Source organism: Calypte anna, chromosome 2 (assembly GCF_003957555.1).
Source record: "Calypte anna isolate BGI_N300 chromosome 2, bCalAnn1_v1.p, whole genome shotgun sequence".
Classification (NCBI taxonomy): Eukaryota; Metazoa; Chordata; class Aves; order Apodiformes; family Trochilidae; genus Calypte; species Calypte anna.
This window is the reverse complement of record NC_044245.1, coordinates 31,759,341-31,774,553: the sequence shown is the minus strand read 5'-3', so window position 1 is coordinate 31,774,553 and position 15,213 is coordinate 31,759,341. Positions and strand designations below refer to the sequence as shown.

At 37.9% G+C, this 15,213-nt stretch overlaps 1 protein-coding gene across 1 annotated transcript in view; it reads right to left on the bottom strand.

Moving 5' to 3' along the window:
- Positions 1-7,042, bottom strand: part of DNAH11 (dynein axonemal heavy chain 11) — a 95,334-nt gene extending 88,292 nt beyond the window's left edge. The window contains 8 exon segments of the mRNA XM_030444624.1: positions 2,128-2,253; positions 3,031-3,088; positions 3,385-3,481; positions 3,601-3,644; positions 3,647-3,744; positions 4,450-4,496; positions 4,498-4,611; positions 7,034-7,042. Of these exon segments, the coding sequence (XP_030300484.1) occupies positions 2,128-2,253; positions 3,031-3,088; positions 3,385-3,481; positions 3,601-3,644; positions 3,647-3,744; positions 4,450-4,496; positions 4,498-4,611; positions 7,034-7,042 (593 nt within the window).
- Between the last annotated feature and the right edge of the window lie 8,171 nt (positions 7,043-15,213).

Here is a 15,213-nt window from a genome sequence, read left to right as displayed (position 1 = left end):
TGCAGCAGTTCATACTTTAATTCCAACAGCTTCCTACATTGCTTGACAACCAAATAAAGGTCACACTTCAGCTCTATGTAGCAAGTACATTTTGAAAATGTAAAAAAAAAAAAAAATCCACCAAGGCCATAGAAAACCATAATAGAAACTACATCAAATAAAGTAATAGTTTGACTTCGCATTTCAGTAGAGGAATTGTTAACTAGTATTATTTCACATCCCATATTCTTCTCTTTCCAAATGAAAAGTATAGGAACAACAAAAATAATGAACAAACAACAAAAATATTTCACATGCATTTACATCATTTGGTTGGCCACTGAGAACTGACACAGGTAATAGAAACAGGGGGTGATCCCTCCCTCCTGCTCCATTGGCAAACAGTGCATCAGGCTGGCTGTGGCCACATCTGGCCACCATGGTAGCTGACCCTGAATGCAGAAAGGGTGGCAGCCAAACCTCACAGACACAAGTGGATGGAGTCCCCCTCATTCTGCGCCTCCCTTATGTGAGTTTCCGAAATGAGGGGCTGCCCAAGAGCATTCCCTTAGTGTGGGCCAATCCAACTTTTCCTTGAGGAGTTCTTAGATGGCAGTTAATGAGATGCCATGGTAAGGCAGTAACTAAGTTGTGAAATATTTGAAATATTAAAAACACAACTTAAGGGGCAGTAGGATGCATCAGTGATCAGTGGTATGAGGGTCTCCCTCCAATGTGCTACGACCCAATTATATGGTCTTACTCAATGACAGTCTCTGCAGAGACAGATGAATTCAAATCCTCACCTTCTCCTTGTAGACAGATGTTATCACTTGTTTGAAATGACTGTAATTTAGGCTTAAAGAACAAGAAAGCTAACTGCTGCTACTGCTTGGTCCTTCCATCTGAAGCAGTATGTTTGGCTGGCAAAAGGATGAGATGTGCCTGAGCAAACAGCTTTCTAACTTCAGCAGACTTCGTGTCTCTCTGCAGGGAAAGCATGAAGGAGTATGGTACCAGGCACTTCATGGCTAAAGCAGAAATAATAAAATACACCAAAATCTTGATGTACCTTTCAATAGAGAAGAAAGTAGTACTTGTGTTTCAACTTGCCCACAGAGGCAGCAGTGATGTTCAGTTCTGCCTTAAGTTTCTATCTGTTAAAAATAAAAGGGATTTGCAAATCAGAGCACCAGATCCCAGATAGCACAGCTATGCTTGTGGTTCTCCAGAAAGCCTGGGAATGCTTTGCAGTTTGCCCTACTGAATATTAGTATCTTGAGAAATGAAATCACAGAATATTTTTTTTCTCATGTGTTGATTATACCAGTGAAAAGTGTTAATGCAAAAGCAAGTATTTCAAGTGACAACTCTTTTAGAGCAAGCCCTGTACCACTTTAGTCAAAGACCATTACCACATAGTTGAAAGTGCAGCTCCAACACTCTGTTGGAATAAATTGGCATAATTTTATTGTCTATCATGATGAATCAACTGTTTGTGGAAATCAGTCACTCTAAGAACACCATTTTGATACAAACTCACTGAACACAGCATGCAAAATACAGTCAAGTCTTTTAAATTCAAGAATTTCTTCCATGAAACGTTAATGTTAAGATACAAAGCATAAATGGGCACTTTAAGATAATGGGGTGTCCTAGAGTGTCCAAAAGCGTAAGAAATTTCTTGCTCTGCACTTTACTTTTCCCAGCTTCTGAACAATCACATATCCACTATTTTCCTAGGTAAAAGTATACAGCTTCATTTCCAGCTAATAGTTATGAAACATCTATAAATGCAAGCCTGCCACTATCCACGAGAAGAATGTGATAACTAGACACTCAAATAGTTATTTTACTAGCTTAAGCCACAAAACAAGAAATATATTTGGTATACTGTGTCTTCACAGGTACACCTTTAAAATTATATGCAGATTTTAAAAAGACAAGATATAAATTTAATTTCCCTTGTCATTGTGTTGTATGGTCACACCCAACTTGAATACTTATTTTTTTTTCCACAGGAATTATGAAGCAAACACAAATTGTACTTCACTGCAAATCAAGGCTAGTAACATTTGGTGATGTACATTCTCTAAATGTAGACTTGGTATACTTGTATACCATAAAAATACATTACAGCATAATTGCCTGGACAGAGCTTTGAGGTTTTCAGGTAGATTGGTTCAACCTGTGTATCTTGGGTTCACAGTAATAAATATTCCAACTGATTTCAATGTAACATGTTCAACAAGGAATAAAAATCTGTTATAAGAACAATAATGCACGAAATTTACAGTTGATGAGATGTAAACAACTGCATCATACAAAACCAGCCATCATGGGTCAGGTGACAAAGGTGAATCTCAGCCTGGAGCCAGTTTCTCACAATGGCCCAGAGCAAATGCCTTGGGAACTTCTTTGAGCTCAGCAAACAGAGGCACTTCCTGGGAGGCACCAGCTTTCAGTAACCTGTGGCTCCTCTCGCCAGCAATGAATTTAGAAAGAAAAGATTGGACTTAAAGCAACAAAGGGAACATATGGCTGACCCATGTCTATAGGAAGAACTGATTTTTAAAGCACAGAAAATAAATGAGACTGACAGGGATGTGATGGGCTTGAAAAGGCCAGGAGGCAGCATAAAGTAAAGGAAACAGAGGAAGGAGAACACAGTACAGTGGAAACACAAGATCTGTCGCAAAAAAACCCGGAAACACTGGAACCCTTGAGATTTCTTGCAAGGTTGAATCTCACCAAGCTTCTCACCCATATAGTGCAATGATTTCACATGGTGTGACTTGAACAGGACCAGAGTTTCAACAGCAGAGCTTTACTTGGATTGCATAGGGACAGAAATTCACTCACCTTAATTGCTACATTTTGGAAAGAAAGCTATTTTAAGGTAGGATATTACACAAGTGATTTAATGCTACCATCTACTCCCTCACTGCATTTAGAAAGAGTTTCAGAGGTACTCCGGAAAAAGATTTTGCTGGTTCAGTATTTAGAGACTGCAAAAGACAATAAAGATGCACTGGTAAAATACTGACTCATTTTTCTTGTTCTCTGTGCATAGTCTTTCCTCGTATTGCCACCACTGACAGAACTTCTACTGAGATCATAGAATCATAGAATTGGCTGGGTTGGAAGGGACCTCAGAGATCATCGAGTCCAACCCTTGAACCACCATCGCAGTTGCTAGACTACAGCACTGAGTGCCACATCCAGTCTCTTTTTAAATATCTCCAGGGACAGAGAATCCACTACTTCAGTGGGCAGCCCATTCCAATGCTTGATCACTCTCTCCGTAAAGAAATTCTTTCTAATATCTAACCTAAACTTCCCCTGGCACAACTTAAGACCATGCCCTCTTGTCTTGTTGAAAGTCGTCTAGGAAAAGAGACCAACCCCCGGCTCCAACCTCCTTTCAGGAGATGTGACTGAATTCATCAAAGCAACCTCAAGCACCATTCTGGACCAAATCTTTACAATTATTCCCTATAGACTAAAATAAAAAGATTTAATATTGTGGGGTTTTTTCTTGAGAGCACCGATTTCCAGAATACTTCATGTGAAAAAGAAAGAAAAACAACATTTTCCATTCTGCTCAGCTGAACATCTCACCTTGTAATCCATTTGCTTGGAACAGCTGAAGATGTACACCACATGCCCAGATGTTTGGTGGTCTCTGTTTTACCTGTTCTGGCTGGTCCTGCAGGAGCACTGTTAATTGTTAGGTGGAGAGACTGGGTCAGACTAATGTAACACCTGAACAGAAGAAAAGTGACTGATAGCATTACAAAGGACATCTCCAATGTTGGGAGGTTTTTCTCATGCCTTATGTTTCATGGGAGACTTATTCTGTTATAATTTTACAGTCTATTCTCATGAAAAATCATGATGTGGCATTACTTGGAAAATACTTATTTCAGATATGAAAACCAAGCACACCAACATTCTTTAGCAAGAAGGAATATCCTGAAGGTGATAGGTCACACAGGACAAAGAACAGGAGGCTTTAGTTGCTGCTTTGCCTGTTTCAAAGACTTGAGCCTCAGAACTGTCCTCCTCAACTGAGGGTCAAGCATTAAGCCTGCCAGGGTTGCTAGGTGCATCATTCTGGATCACTGCTCTTCACAAGAAATTCCATCCTGGAGCCAAGACATTTCCAGAAAAAAGCTGTGTTGTATGTGGTATGGAAAAAAATACTCATATTCTTCTTCAAAGTAGACTCTGAATATGTAAATTAAGTTATGCAAGAAATATTTTATTCATTTGAAAAGTAATGGACATTAACATCACACCATTACTTCAGTATGCACACCAACCTGCATACACATGCTCAAAGATACAGTGTCTTAAGAAGCTCATGAAATAAATGAGGAATGAAAGAACATTGAACTTTTTAGAAACATTTAACTTTTATTCACTGAAACAGATAAAGCAGACACTGTTATTAGTACCAGTCATTACCTGTCAGTCAAAGGTGTAATAACTAGCTTATGGGTATTTCCCAAGTACTTCATAGAAGTACGGAAACCGAGCATTGCAACTGTAGGCAAAACAGCATTTCTGGGTGTCATCCCACCGATGGCATAGCTGTGACAGCCAAGCAAAACCTTGGCAAATGGTGACCTACAAAGCCATTGCAGAGCCATTATGCCAGTTAGGAGTTATTCAGATCAAAGAAATGAGACTCATCACAAAGCTACAGCTGTCATCAGTAGGTCTCACACCTCATTCCTAGCCAGTTATGAATAGCAAATACAACCAATTATAAAAGATGAGACACAGCTTGAGGCATTTGTGCTTTAATACAGATGCAAGTGTAATATAAAATCTTTTTAATAGAGCTATTACAGCAGAACACCACTTATTAAGCCAAGACCTCTCCTCACGAAGAATGCAGTCTTTGCATGGCAGCAAACATTACTTTGACCAGAATGAGTTCATTTTGCTTCTTAGGACTTGTTTTATCTTGTCTTAATGCAACCTTAGAAATTTCCTTTATTTCTGAAGCTCAGGAGGTCTGAAAAAAAATGAGACTTTTTTCCAATTCCAGCCTTCATCCAGTGAAATTTTCAGTGCATTCGAAGCAGCAATATGTGGCAGCCACCTTAGTTTTACCTGAACAAAGTTAGAGCAAGCACTTTGGTTTAAATAAACAGTCAAAATTGTAATTGCATGCACTTACATGGTGCCACCAGGGCAGTTGGAGTACTTTTCTCTAGAGATGCACAGGTATGCATCTTAAAAGGAGAGAAAAACACACTTTGAATGACTGAAGATTGAATCATTAAAAGAAGAATAACTGAAGACATTTAAAGAAACCACTCAGATTGCCCAGAAATTGACTGCACTCAGTTTTGTGATCTGAAATTTAAAGGAAATGTCTTGATCCTCACAGAAAACCTACCGAAGCATTGAAGTGCTTCCAGAAGCTGGGTAAAAGGTGTCAGATAACTTTTTTTTTTTCAAGTAACCTTTAAATTCAGAAGGCAGTAGCCCATAAAAAACACAGGCACAGACAGAGCTCTGAAGTTGTCTGTCTTTCCACCTCAGCCGTCCTGGTGTGGAAATGCACATCCTGAACCAAACTTGGGTTAAGTACTTTCAGTTCCTATCAAAACCACTAAAACTGGATGTAAAATGTAACCAAGCCAAAAAGACACTTTCAGAGCCACAAGGCCTGCTACAACATCTCCAGTTTGAAATCTATGGCGCAAAAATTGTCATAGCTTTCTGTCGATGACCTGAGGAAAGCTCTCCAAGCAAGCAGCAAGGTAATAAGAGCATTTGCTTAGTGACCTGAAAAGGTGTAGGTAATCCTCTAAGACCATATGGATCTCAGTACCATCCACCATTATTGCCACTAGAAAATAGTTCTGCCTCCAGCATTAATCAAACTACTACAAAAACTGGCTTGTATGTAGAAATATACAGATACTAAACATGAGATATGAGAAGAAATCCTGGCTTAAAAAGACACATGAGCTACCTCCAACAAGACATTTAAAGCACCTCCAAAACTTGTACAAATTGCTCCAGAACATTTATTGGCAAACTGTTCAAAAACAGACTTTAGGAAACATCAGTGGCTTATGTTTTACAAACAGGCAAAAGCAATGAAGAAGAGATCACTAAATATGATATGATATGTATAAAGAGGTAGTAGAAAGATCCAATGGAATAATTCAGGTTTCCTACAAACAGGAATGAAAAGCATACACAGCCACTACCTGTAATTCTAAGGATGCAAATATAACTTTATTAGAAAGATAACTTATTGGGTAAGTTAGTGTGAGACAGAACTATGCTTGTTCATGTTTTAAACCTCTGGCTTAAAAATGTGCAGTGAATTAGTGAGACCTTAAACTCTACACTTTCTGTATTATTTTCATATACTACACAAAACCACCTATTGGTGCTTCTTTTACTAAGACAGAGATAAAGGTCCAGAAGCTAATGCTTCATGCAAACAAATTATTTGAGAACCACAGTCCTATGAAATTGAATATGCTTGCAAAATAGAATCAGAATGTAATTCCATTGGGCTCCCTATTTTTTCTGTATCATGTCACAAAAGGAGATATTAATAGCAAGATTCTGCATGAACCTGTACAGCATCATGAAATATTTCTGACATACAAAGCTCCACTTCTTCATGGCAGTGAGCTGCCACCTGCAGAGAGGTTCAGATGGTCTTCCCGAGTCCTCTCTTTTGACAGCAGAACCACTCAAAAGTCCCCATCATAGGTGCAGGAAGCAGCAACAGCTTTGCATTACTTGCAAAGTGACCAGAGAAACACAGCCTGCCTTTCACAGAAGCTAGAAGTTTTTAAAAACAGAAAGGAACATGAAAAACAAGTCCAGGAGTAGAATATCCTGGGAACATGTGCCCTAATTTGCCACAGACACCACAGATGGAATGTACTAAACAAACCAAAAAAGAATCAGTGCAAGAAACCCAAACCCCCAAAACCTCTTTCATCATCTTGTTTAATAGCCAGCAACCAGACTAAAATTTGGCTAACCCTTCATTTGACCTTTTTTATACTTTCGTCATTCTGTAGCCAAAAAGTTCCATTTTATTCAGGTGTACACTGTGTGAAAGTATTTCTTTTGTTTAAGGTCTGCTACCTAATAGCTTCAGGTAGTGCCTATTAGCTCTTGTATTATGAGAAATGGCAGACATAGACTAATCTTTATCCTCCTTCTCTATTACAGGGATAAGTTTAGACACACCTATCAGATTTCGTGCCCCTCTCTCTCCTATTTCATATTTCCCTGTGGCAGATTTTCTAGGTTGGAAAAGAAAACCAAAACTATTTAAAGTTTTCACAAAGAGAAACCATTCTACCTCAGAACAAAAACAATTAAAAAATAAATAAATCTGGAGGTAAACAAAGGCAAAGCAAAAATCAAACTGTGGAAAATAGGCTTCTGAAGTGGGACTAAAACTAATAATATTAAAGTGTTAGGTTTAACACAAACCAAACCAACACTTTTGTCTTCCGTACTCAAATATATGGGTCTAATATTTGTGTATTTATTGACTGCACACTCTGTTCCTGCCACACTCTTGTGGTTGGCATTTGGCAGTATTTCCACTTTTACCTTTCATCTCAGTCCAGATTAATCACATGGAAAACCCAGCAATTAAGAAATGGAAGAAAAAGGCAGGCTTTTTTCCAGTAGATAACAGCATCTTATCTACTACTGGATTAAAATTGTTAAATATGCCACTCATATCTTTTTAGAAGACCATTTTCACTGAATTAAACAAAATTAATATCCATAGCTGCCTCTTGGGGCAGTCCTTCAAGGTGGATACCAAGCCCTCTTTCCAGCCTACTGCATGCCATTTCAACATCTGAAACCCACCAGGTTTGTAATCCCATGAGTGCAACCTGGGCTGGGGAGCCTAAACCCCACTGTTCCCTTTGCCTCTCTTCATAGGCCAATATTGCCTCCATGGTGTAGAGGCTGTTTTCTGTACAGATTCCTTTAGGTATTGTAACCAAGACTCTACCTTTAAAAAAAAAATAAAAACAAAACACAAACCAAAAAACAAAAGACCCACACCCAAATATGCATAAATTTATGCATGTAACATGTTACATTTTATACTAACAACATAGGAAGCTCATCTCATTACTCTTTCCAAAGGCTTTGACATTCTTTACAAACTTGTCATGAGAGTGGGCTTATTTCTTCATTTTTCTCTCTCCCATCGACTCTTCAGTAAGATTTAGCTCAGAGGAGCCCTTCCCTGATACTGAGATACCTGACATTGGTTTGGTTTGTACATCCATTTGACTTGGACACACAGGCATACAGTCTTGAAGCTCCAAATATGAAAATCTGGGGATTTTCTGTACACAGACACGGAGCAAACACAGACAACACAGTGTTTCCTGTATCTCTGTACCCTCAAATGTAGCTGTATCTTGGAGAAACCATCTCTAAGAGGCAAGCTGCATATATTTGTCCATTCAGGCTGAGGCCTCCCTGCTGAGACAATCAATCATTAGAACCACATGCAACATTGATTTTATGCAATGTGAATGCTTATCCATTCAGCACTGTTCCGAGAACAATAAGTTATTGTCTCAGAAGCTGCTGATCTGTTCCTTTCTGACCTACCACTACCCAGTTAGCACACATACTGGCTGGCCAGCTAGCAAATATGAGGCTCAAAACCAGATACAAACCCGTTCAGCTGACAGGGGACATGGGAGAGAGCTGGCAGGCTGGAGAGGTGTGTGCTAAAGGGTAAGAGAAGGAGGGATCTGAAAGTATAATGGAAGATGAAATAAAGGGGCAGAAGAAGAGAGGAAGTATGAGAAATGCAACATCCAAGCATAGGCTTCTGTGGGTTTCAGTACATCTTTTTTTCTTCTTCATTTCTCCTGAACACTTAACTCTCTACACTTCTTAAAAAAAACCTTACGTATTTGGGGTAGCTAGAATATTTATTAAGTTGTTTGGTTCAGTTTCTGGCCACAAAATGTTTTGAAATTTAGAAAAGAAATAGTTGCAAGGGGATTTAAATTATTTTTTTCCCCTAAATTCACATTTTGAAAAGTAGCACTTTGTGCCACTGGAAGTGTCTATTCAGTCAACATCACAAAGAGGGGGAAATCCATGAAGGAAATCTCACTTAATGCAATAATTCTGACTGCTGCATCTACAAATCTCATGGAATGGGAACACACTCCTTTGCTTTGCTGTAGGTACCAATGGCAGCATTTATATATTCCTCTTTACTCTCTTCAAATTTAGGCTCAGCAATGTTGTCAAAGTTTGGTGAGATGATGGGCTACCTGCACCCAGAAATACCTAGCAAAGTTTAGCACAGTTCTTAGCAACTAACTGGATAATGTGAAGTCTTTGCAGTAAATCTTACAATTGTGTTTCTTATTCTAAAGCTTTCAGCACAGAGTGCTTCAGCTGGTCTTAGTAAGTAAGATTCACAGAATTACCAGGTGTTCAGTGGGCATTTATTAAATATTAAAAACAATAAAAAATTAAACCTCAGTTTTTCTTTGTTTTTGTTTTGTCTTTTTCCCCCCCCCTATAGTATTATAACACTTATACGCTAACTGAACAAAGAAAGAGTACTTCTGATTTCTCTGGTGGCATAGACTGACATGGCAACACTATCTGGCAATTACAAGATCATTATATAGGAAGTTTTTATGGGAGAACTACACACCTCTCCAAAGACCATGGAATTTGAAGATCACCATCTACATACCAGCATACTCTGTGCCTGATGACTAGAACATATTTCTTTTTTTTTTTCGGTTGCACTTCTTGTACGTGGCATATAGCAATGACTGGATGAAACAAATCACTGAGACTACCACCTTGCTTGAAAAGGCACAGTGTTCAAACCTCACAAGTCCTTTATCCTCTTGGAAATTATCAGTTCTTCTGCCAGAAGTTCACATTCCTTAAAAAAGGTTTTGCCTGTGACACATCAACAGCTTGAGCACCCAGAGAATTAATGGCTATGGCCAGATAGTCACTAAGGACAAGAGTATTTATCTGGCATGTAGATAACATAGTCTTAAGCTTCTGAAATATATCAAAATACCCATGCTTTTATGTAAATTGGTCTCAAAGTGTCACAAAAACTACCAGGTTATTGTTCAAGGGAGGAAAATAGAAAGATAGCTACAAAAATATTGCTCATACAATGCTCAGCAGCTCAGTTACAGCCTAACAGAGACCATAGATCTTTCAGCCTTACTTATCATCACTACACATAGCATGCCTAAAATTTGAACTATCTGTGCCAGAAGGAGAATAGATTTGATGATCTCATTGACCTTTTCAATTTCTAGTTCCTGCAACCCTACGATCCAAAACCCCAAATAAATGTAAATCGCACGTGGCTGAATATGAGACATCACAGGATTTGTAACATTTCTCAGATTGATGAGTTCACCTTTCCTTGCTGAATGCCTTGCGTTTACCCTGGCTGAGGGGCACAAAGTGTTCCTATTTCTAAAGTAAATTAACACTCAGAAACAAAGGGCACAAGTCTACCATACTATCACCTCACATGGTTAACTGGAACACTTGCCTTTCTGTAGACAAAATGAAGTACAATAATATGCAAAGAGGCTCACCTAGCTTGGATATGTTTCTTTATATCTAGCAAGTCTACTGACAAAACAAACCAGGAGGGATGAAAAGCTATGTGCTTGGTTTCTGAATACTGAGACAGAGTTTTTTCGTAAAGAGAAAGTCTGAAAATAGGACAGAGATTTTATTGACACCTTTTAATCACCTAAAGCCAAGAATTCCCTCTCAATTAAGATAAAAAAACAGACCAAACAGTAGAAGAGAACAATACAACCCACTTTTGATTTAAAATAGTAAAAATAAATACAGCTGTAAGGAACAAAGAAGATGGTAAACCTTACACATTTCCTCTCTGGAAACTGAAAATGTATACACTCCTTTCTTTTCTCATTCAGACCACGAAACCCAAGAGAATGGAACTGTGCCAGAAAAGTCCCTGCAAAGGTCAATCTGGCTAAGTAGATACCTTTCAATCTTCCAATGAGTCCAGTTGTTGTATTCTTTAACTTCCTATTACAATTATTTCCTACAATAAGAAAAAAGGCTGTGACTCCAAACATCACTGCCTCTACAGGTAGGAAGAGTGAACATCAGCAGGAAATTCCAGGCAAACTGTAGTGTAACAAGGCAACCAGGTGCCCCTAATTGCCAGGTAGTGAGCATGAGCTTGTGTCAAGCCCATCTGTGCCTAATTAGGGTGAGCCCCCACTGCGCATGAGCAGGACCAGGGGGCCAATAAAAGGTGAGGCCTGAGACACAGGCAGGGCTCACTCCTGAGCAAGCCAGCAGAGAGATCAGTCGCTCTCAGAGCAACAGCACTGATCCAGGCTAGTCAACCCTGTGGGCCATAGGCTCAGAGCACTGTTCGTGAGTCTCTGCTGGAACACCTGGTTGGACCTTGAAGCGCCGTACCCTAAAAGAGGTTCGTCTTGCTACAGCAAACTATTTAATAGATAAGTGTTTACCTACACTGAACACAATCGACTATCTCCTGCTGTAAGTGTGAAAGAAAGATTCTGAACTCTTAGGTTGTGGGTGGGAAGAAAATTAATCTGATCCAAAATGAGTATTTTTTTAAGATCTTCGGCAATTTTTACATCCTTCAATCCACAAATAATAAACAAAGTGCTTCAAATGTAATTGATCATACAAAAAGCAGTAAAAATCCAATATATCAAATAGAAACAAAAGACAAAAATATCATCAGATCAGTTCATAGAAAAAACAAATGTGATTCATTTCCTCTTCCAGAACTACACTTGAAAGCAAGTCATAGTCATACTTGAAATTTTACCTGTGCTTCAAAGTTTCAGATTTTTCATACACCTTTGGCTTGGGTGTAGCATCCATTACATTTTTAGTATTTTCTATGTCAGTCAGAAACTCCTGTGCAGAAATGTAAGGAAGTTATTGCAACATGTGCAATTCCTCTCAGATTTTTTTTTTCTACTCCACATTGTTTACTATACTGGGACAAGAAAAGCACTGGGAAAAAATCATCACCTCATCACTACCTCATCACTTTGTTTTATATTCTACTTCTTAAACAACATTATATATATATAAATCACAAACACATATTTTGATAGTGTTTAGATTGAACATGAAGGAAATGTGAAATGAACCTAAAGAACACATTCTGTGAACTGCACTGGAAGAAATCAAACAATACTGATCATGCTATTAGAACTCTCCTAACAAGATAAAAATGACAGATCATAACAGAAGCATTACCTTGTACAGTAATTCTGCTCACACATGCCAGTCCAATGCCTTTTTCAACATGCAGCATGAAGAAAATTATGCATGCTAAATGTTATGTTATTGTTCTCAACAAGGTTCTCGACTGGTACAAAGGTGTGAATACAGATATATTTTTTTTTGCATATAGTCAGAAATGCTGCTGCCTTGTTTGAATTGCAGATTTGAGCAATTAGGACTTGAAAATTGAAACGTAGAACCTCTCTATAGAACATTATCATATCTTAGCTTTTCAGGATTGCATATAATGAGAACTTTCCCCGATATAAGTGGATTGAATTGCAGGTATATGGATAATACACACTCTCTTTACTTAGCAAGCATCCAGTGACTTTCTTTTGATCAGAAGAAACAATTAAGACACAATATTCTGTGTAGGTTCAAATGTTCAGGTTGATTGCTGTAATTACCTTTGGCCAATAATAGACCACAAACTTGCATTTCAACTATCACTGTCCTAAATGATAGGGAGTTTGGCAGAAGGGATTTCTGTAACTCCCAAGTATCAGATTTCTGCATGACTTCAGGAGGTTGAAAAGCTTTATAAATAACAGAAGATACTGAAGTCATGTAAAGCAATGACCTGCAGAATTTGGTCACAAATCATGGTTTGTGACTATGTGTCAACCAACAGCTTCCTGTCCATGAAACAGGAAAACAAGGAAATTAACTATTTTCATCTAAATAATAAAGAATGCAAGATCCACTTCTGATATTCTCCCACGTAAGCCTGAGACTCTCAGAATAATGTTAATTCAGTGGGTTAGAAAGAAGCCTATCCAAGATATACCCGAGCTAAACTCTCAATATGGTATTGCATTAAAAATATGTATTTAATTAACCACTCTAAGTAATGCAAAAGCAAGACAGTAGAGTTAGTGTTTTATGCCCATTTATAACTTTGAAGTTTCTGTTGATTTCCTTAAATCTGCTTGCATCTTCAGGCAGCTGGCTTCTGATATCTTCACAGCCAGTGAAAATGCTTTCTAGAAAAGACCACCTACATTGAACTGCCATCCAAATGATAACGACAGAATCTGCACTTTTTCATCTATTTTGCCAATCTTCCAGTTGTTCAATGAAATATGTTACATATTTACTTTTCAGAATCATTTTCAGCTGAACCTAGAAAACCAAAAAATAGTGGAAAAACTACACTAATCAAAATAATTTCTCATACCACAGAAGTGGAGCTAATGAGAGTTTAATGCTTTCTCCTGTAACTTGTTATTATTGTATATCATAACAGAAGACATCTTTAAACACTGCAAATGGACAGCATATTATTAAATGATTTTTTTTTAAAACTAAGGAAATACAACATTAGAAAGTTGTAATTTTGGTAACTCCTACATGGAGATAGGATCTTTTTTAAAGAATATATATATAGTCATGCAGCATACATATAATTTCCCAGAACTAACATCTGGAGAAAACATAACTCTGTGATAAAGATGCAAGAAAAAAGTTTTGACTAACCAAGTGAAAAATACTGGTGTACAAATAGTATTTATATTAATTAAATCCTTACTTGATTGTTACCTCAAGTTTCAAGCAGCTGTTTATCTGACTTTAATAAAGGAACTCTGTTCCTGTGATGCTTTGTATAATAAAATTCCACATTTGGCTGTTTGCTGCAAAAAATCTAGGACCAAGAGGAGTAGCATCTGTCACACACATTTCATAATTTAAATTATGAACTTAAATTCCATTTAATTGACACTGGTGGCAAACTACACTACAGACAAGTTTCACTTGGACGTGAGTTTTTCTCCTTAGGTAAGTCACATGAAAATGTTTACTTCTGCCATGAATTTCTTGATATGAAAAGTAATGAAACAAATAGTTTTTACATACTGTTCTGCAAAAACAGAAGGAAAAAACCAGGATCTCTGTGTTTCTTCTGTGTTTCTGTGATTCTTTTCTCTTGTGTTTTTCTCTCAGCGTTCCAACTTTTTTCAGTTTGAATATGACTGAAAAATGAAACTTCAATTTTAGTTGCTTTCAAAAGGGTTAAAGTATTTTAATTCAAATTTTCAAAACCAACAACTGGTCTATGTTATACTACAGGAACCAAACCCACTGAGATTCTTTTTGAGATACTGAAATAACATTTGAGTTTCCAGCCATAAAATGAACAGTTGGGTAAAACATAGCTCTCTCTCCCCCTTCTGGCAGCCCCTCTTATTTTTACTTTTTCTTTTTCCCTATCTACTGCCAGGTTAATAGTCTCCCTAGGCAAGCATTCTTAAAAAATTTATAAGTAGGCTGATCTTTCACGTGGCCTTTCTTTCCTTACCTTTCATTTCCCTCTACCCATCATTTCCTCTGCTCACTATCAAGAAACATTCTCATTTGCTATCCAAGAAAGTCTCTAGCCACATTGTTTGGTTTTCTTATAAATATTTAATAGAAATTATTACTGGGAAGTATTCCCCTGACTCAGACAAGACAGGGAACATTTCAAGCTTATTGCTATTTTAAGACTCACCAAGTAGAGAACTAGATATGGAAGAACCCTCTAATTTAGCAAGCCAGCTCTGCCTTCAGGGACTTGCGTCCTTTCATCTGAGAAGAGACCACAAATTCACTTCTCACAACATGTCATGTATCTGTTTGAAGCCTCAATCTCTCCTCTACTTATAGAATAACAGAATCATAGCACGTCAGGTTGAAAGGAACCTCAAGGATCATCTGTTTTCAACCCTCCCCAGACTGGTTATGTGAGATGTCTCAGCACCCTCATGAGCTGAGACTTCCAAAGCAGGAGAATCCACCACTTCCCCTGGGAGACCATTCCAATGTCTGACTCTCTCAGAGCAAAAAATTTTCCTTGTTTGTATTCAAACAAAATCTCCCCAGGAGCAACTTGTGCCCATT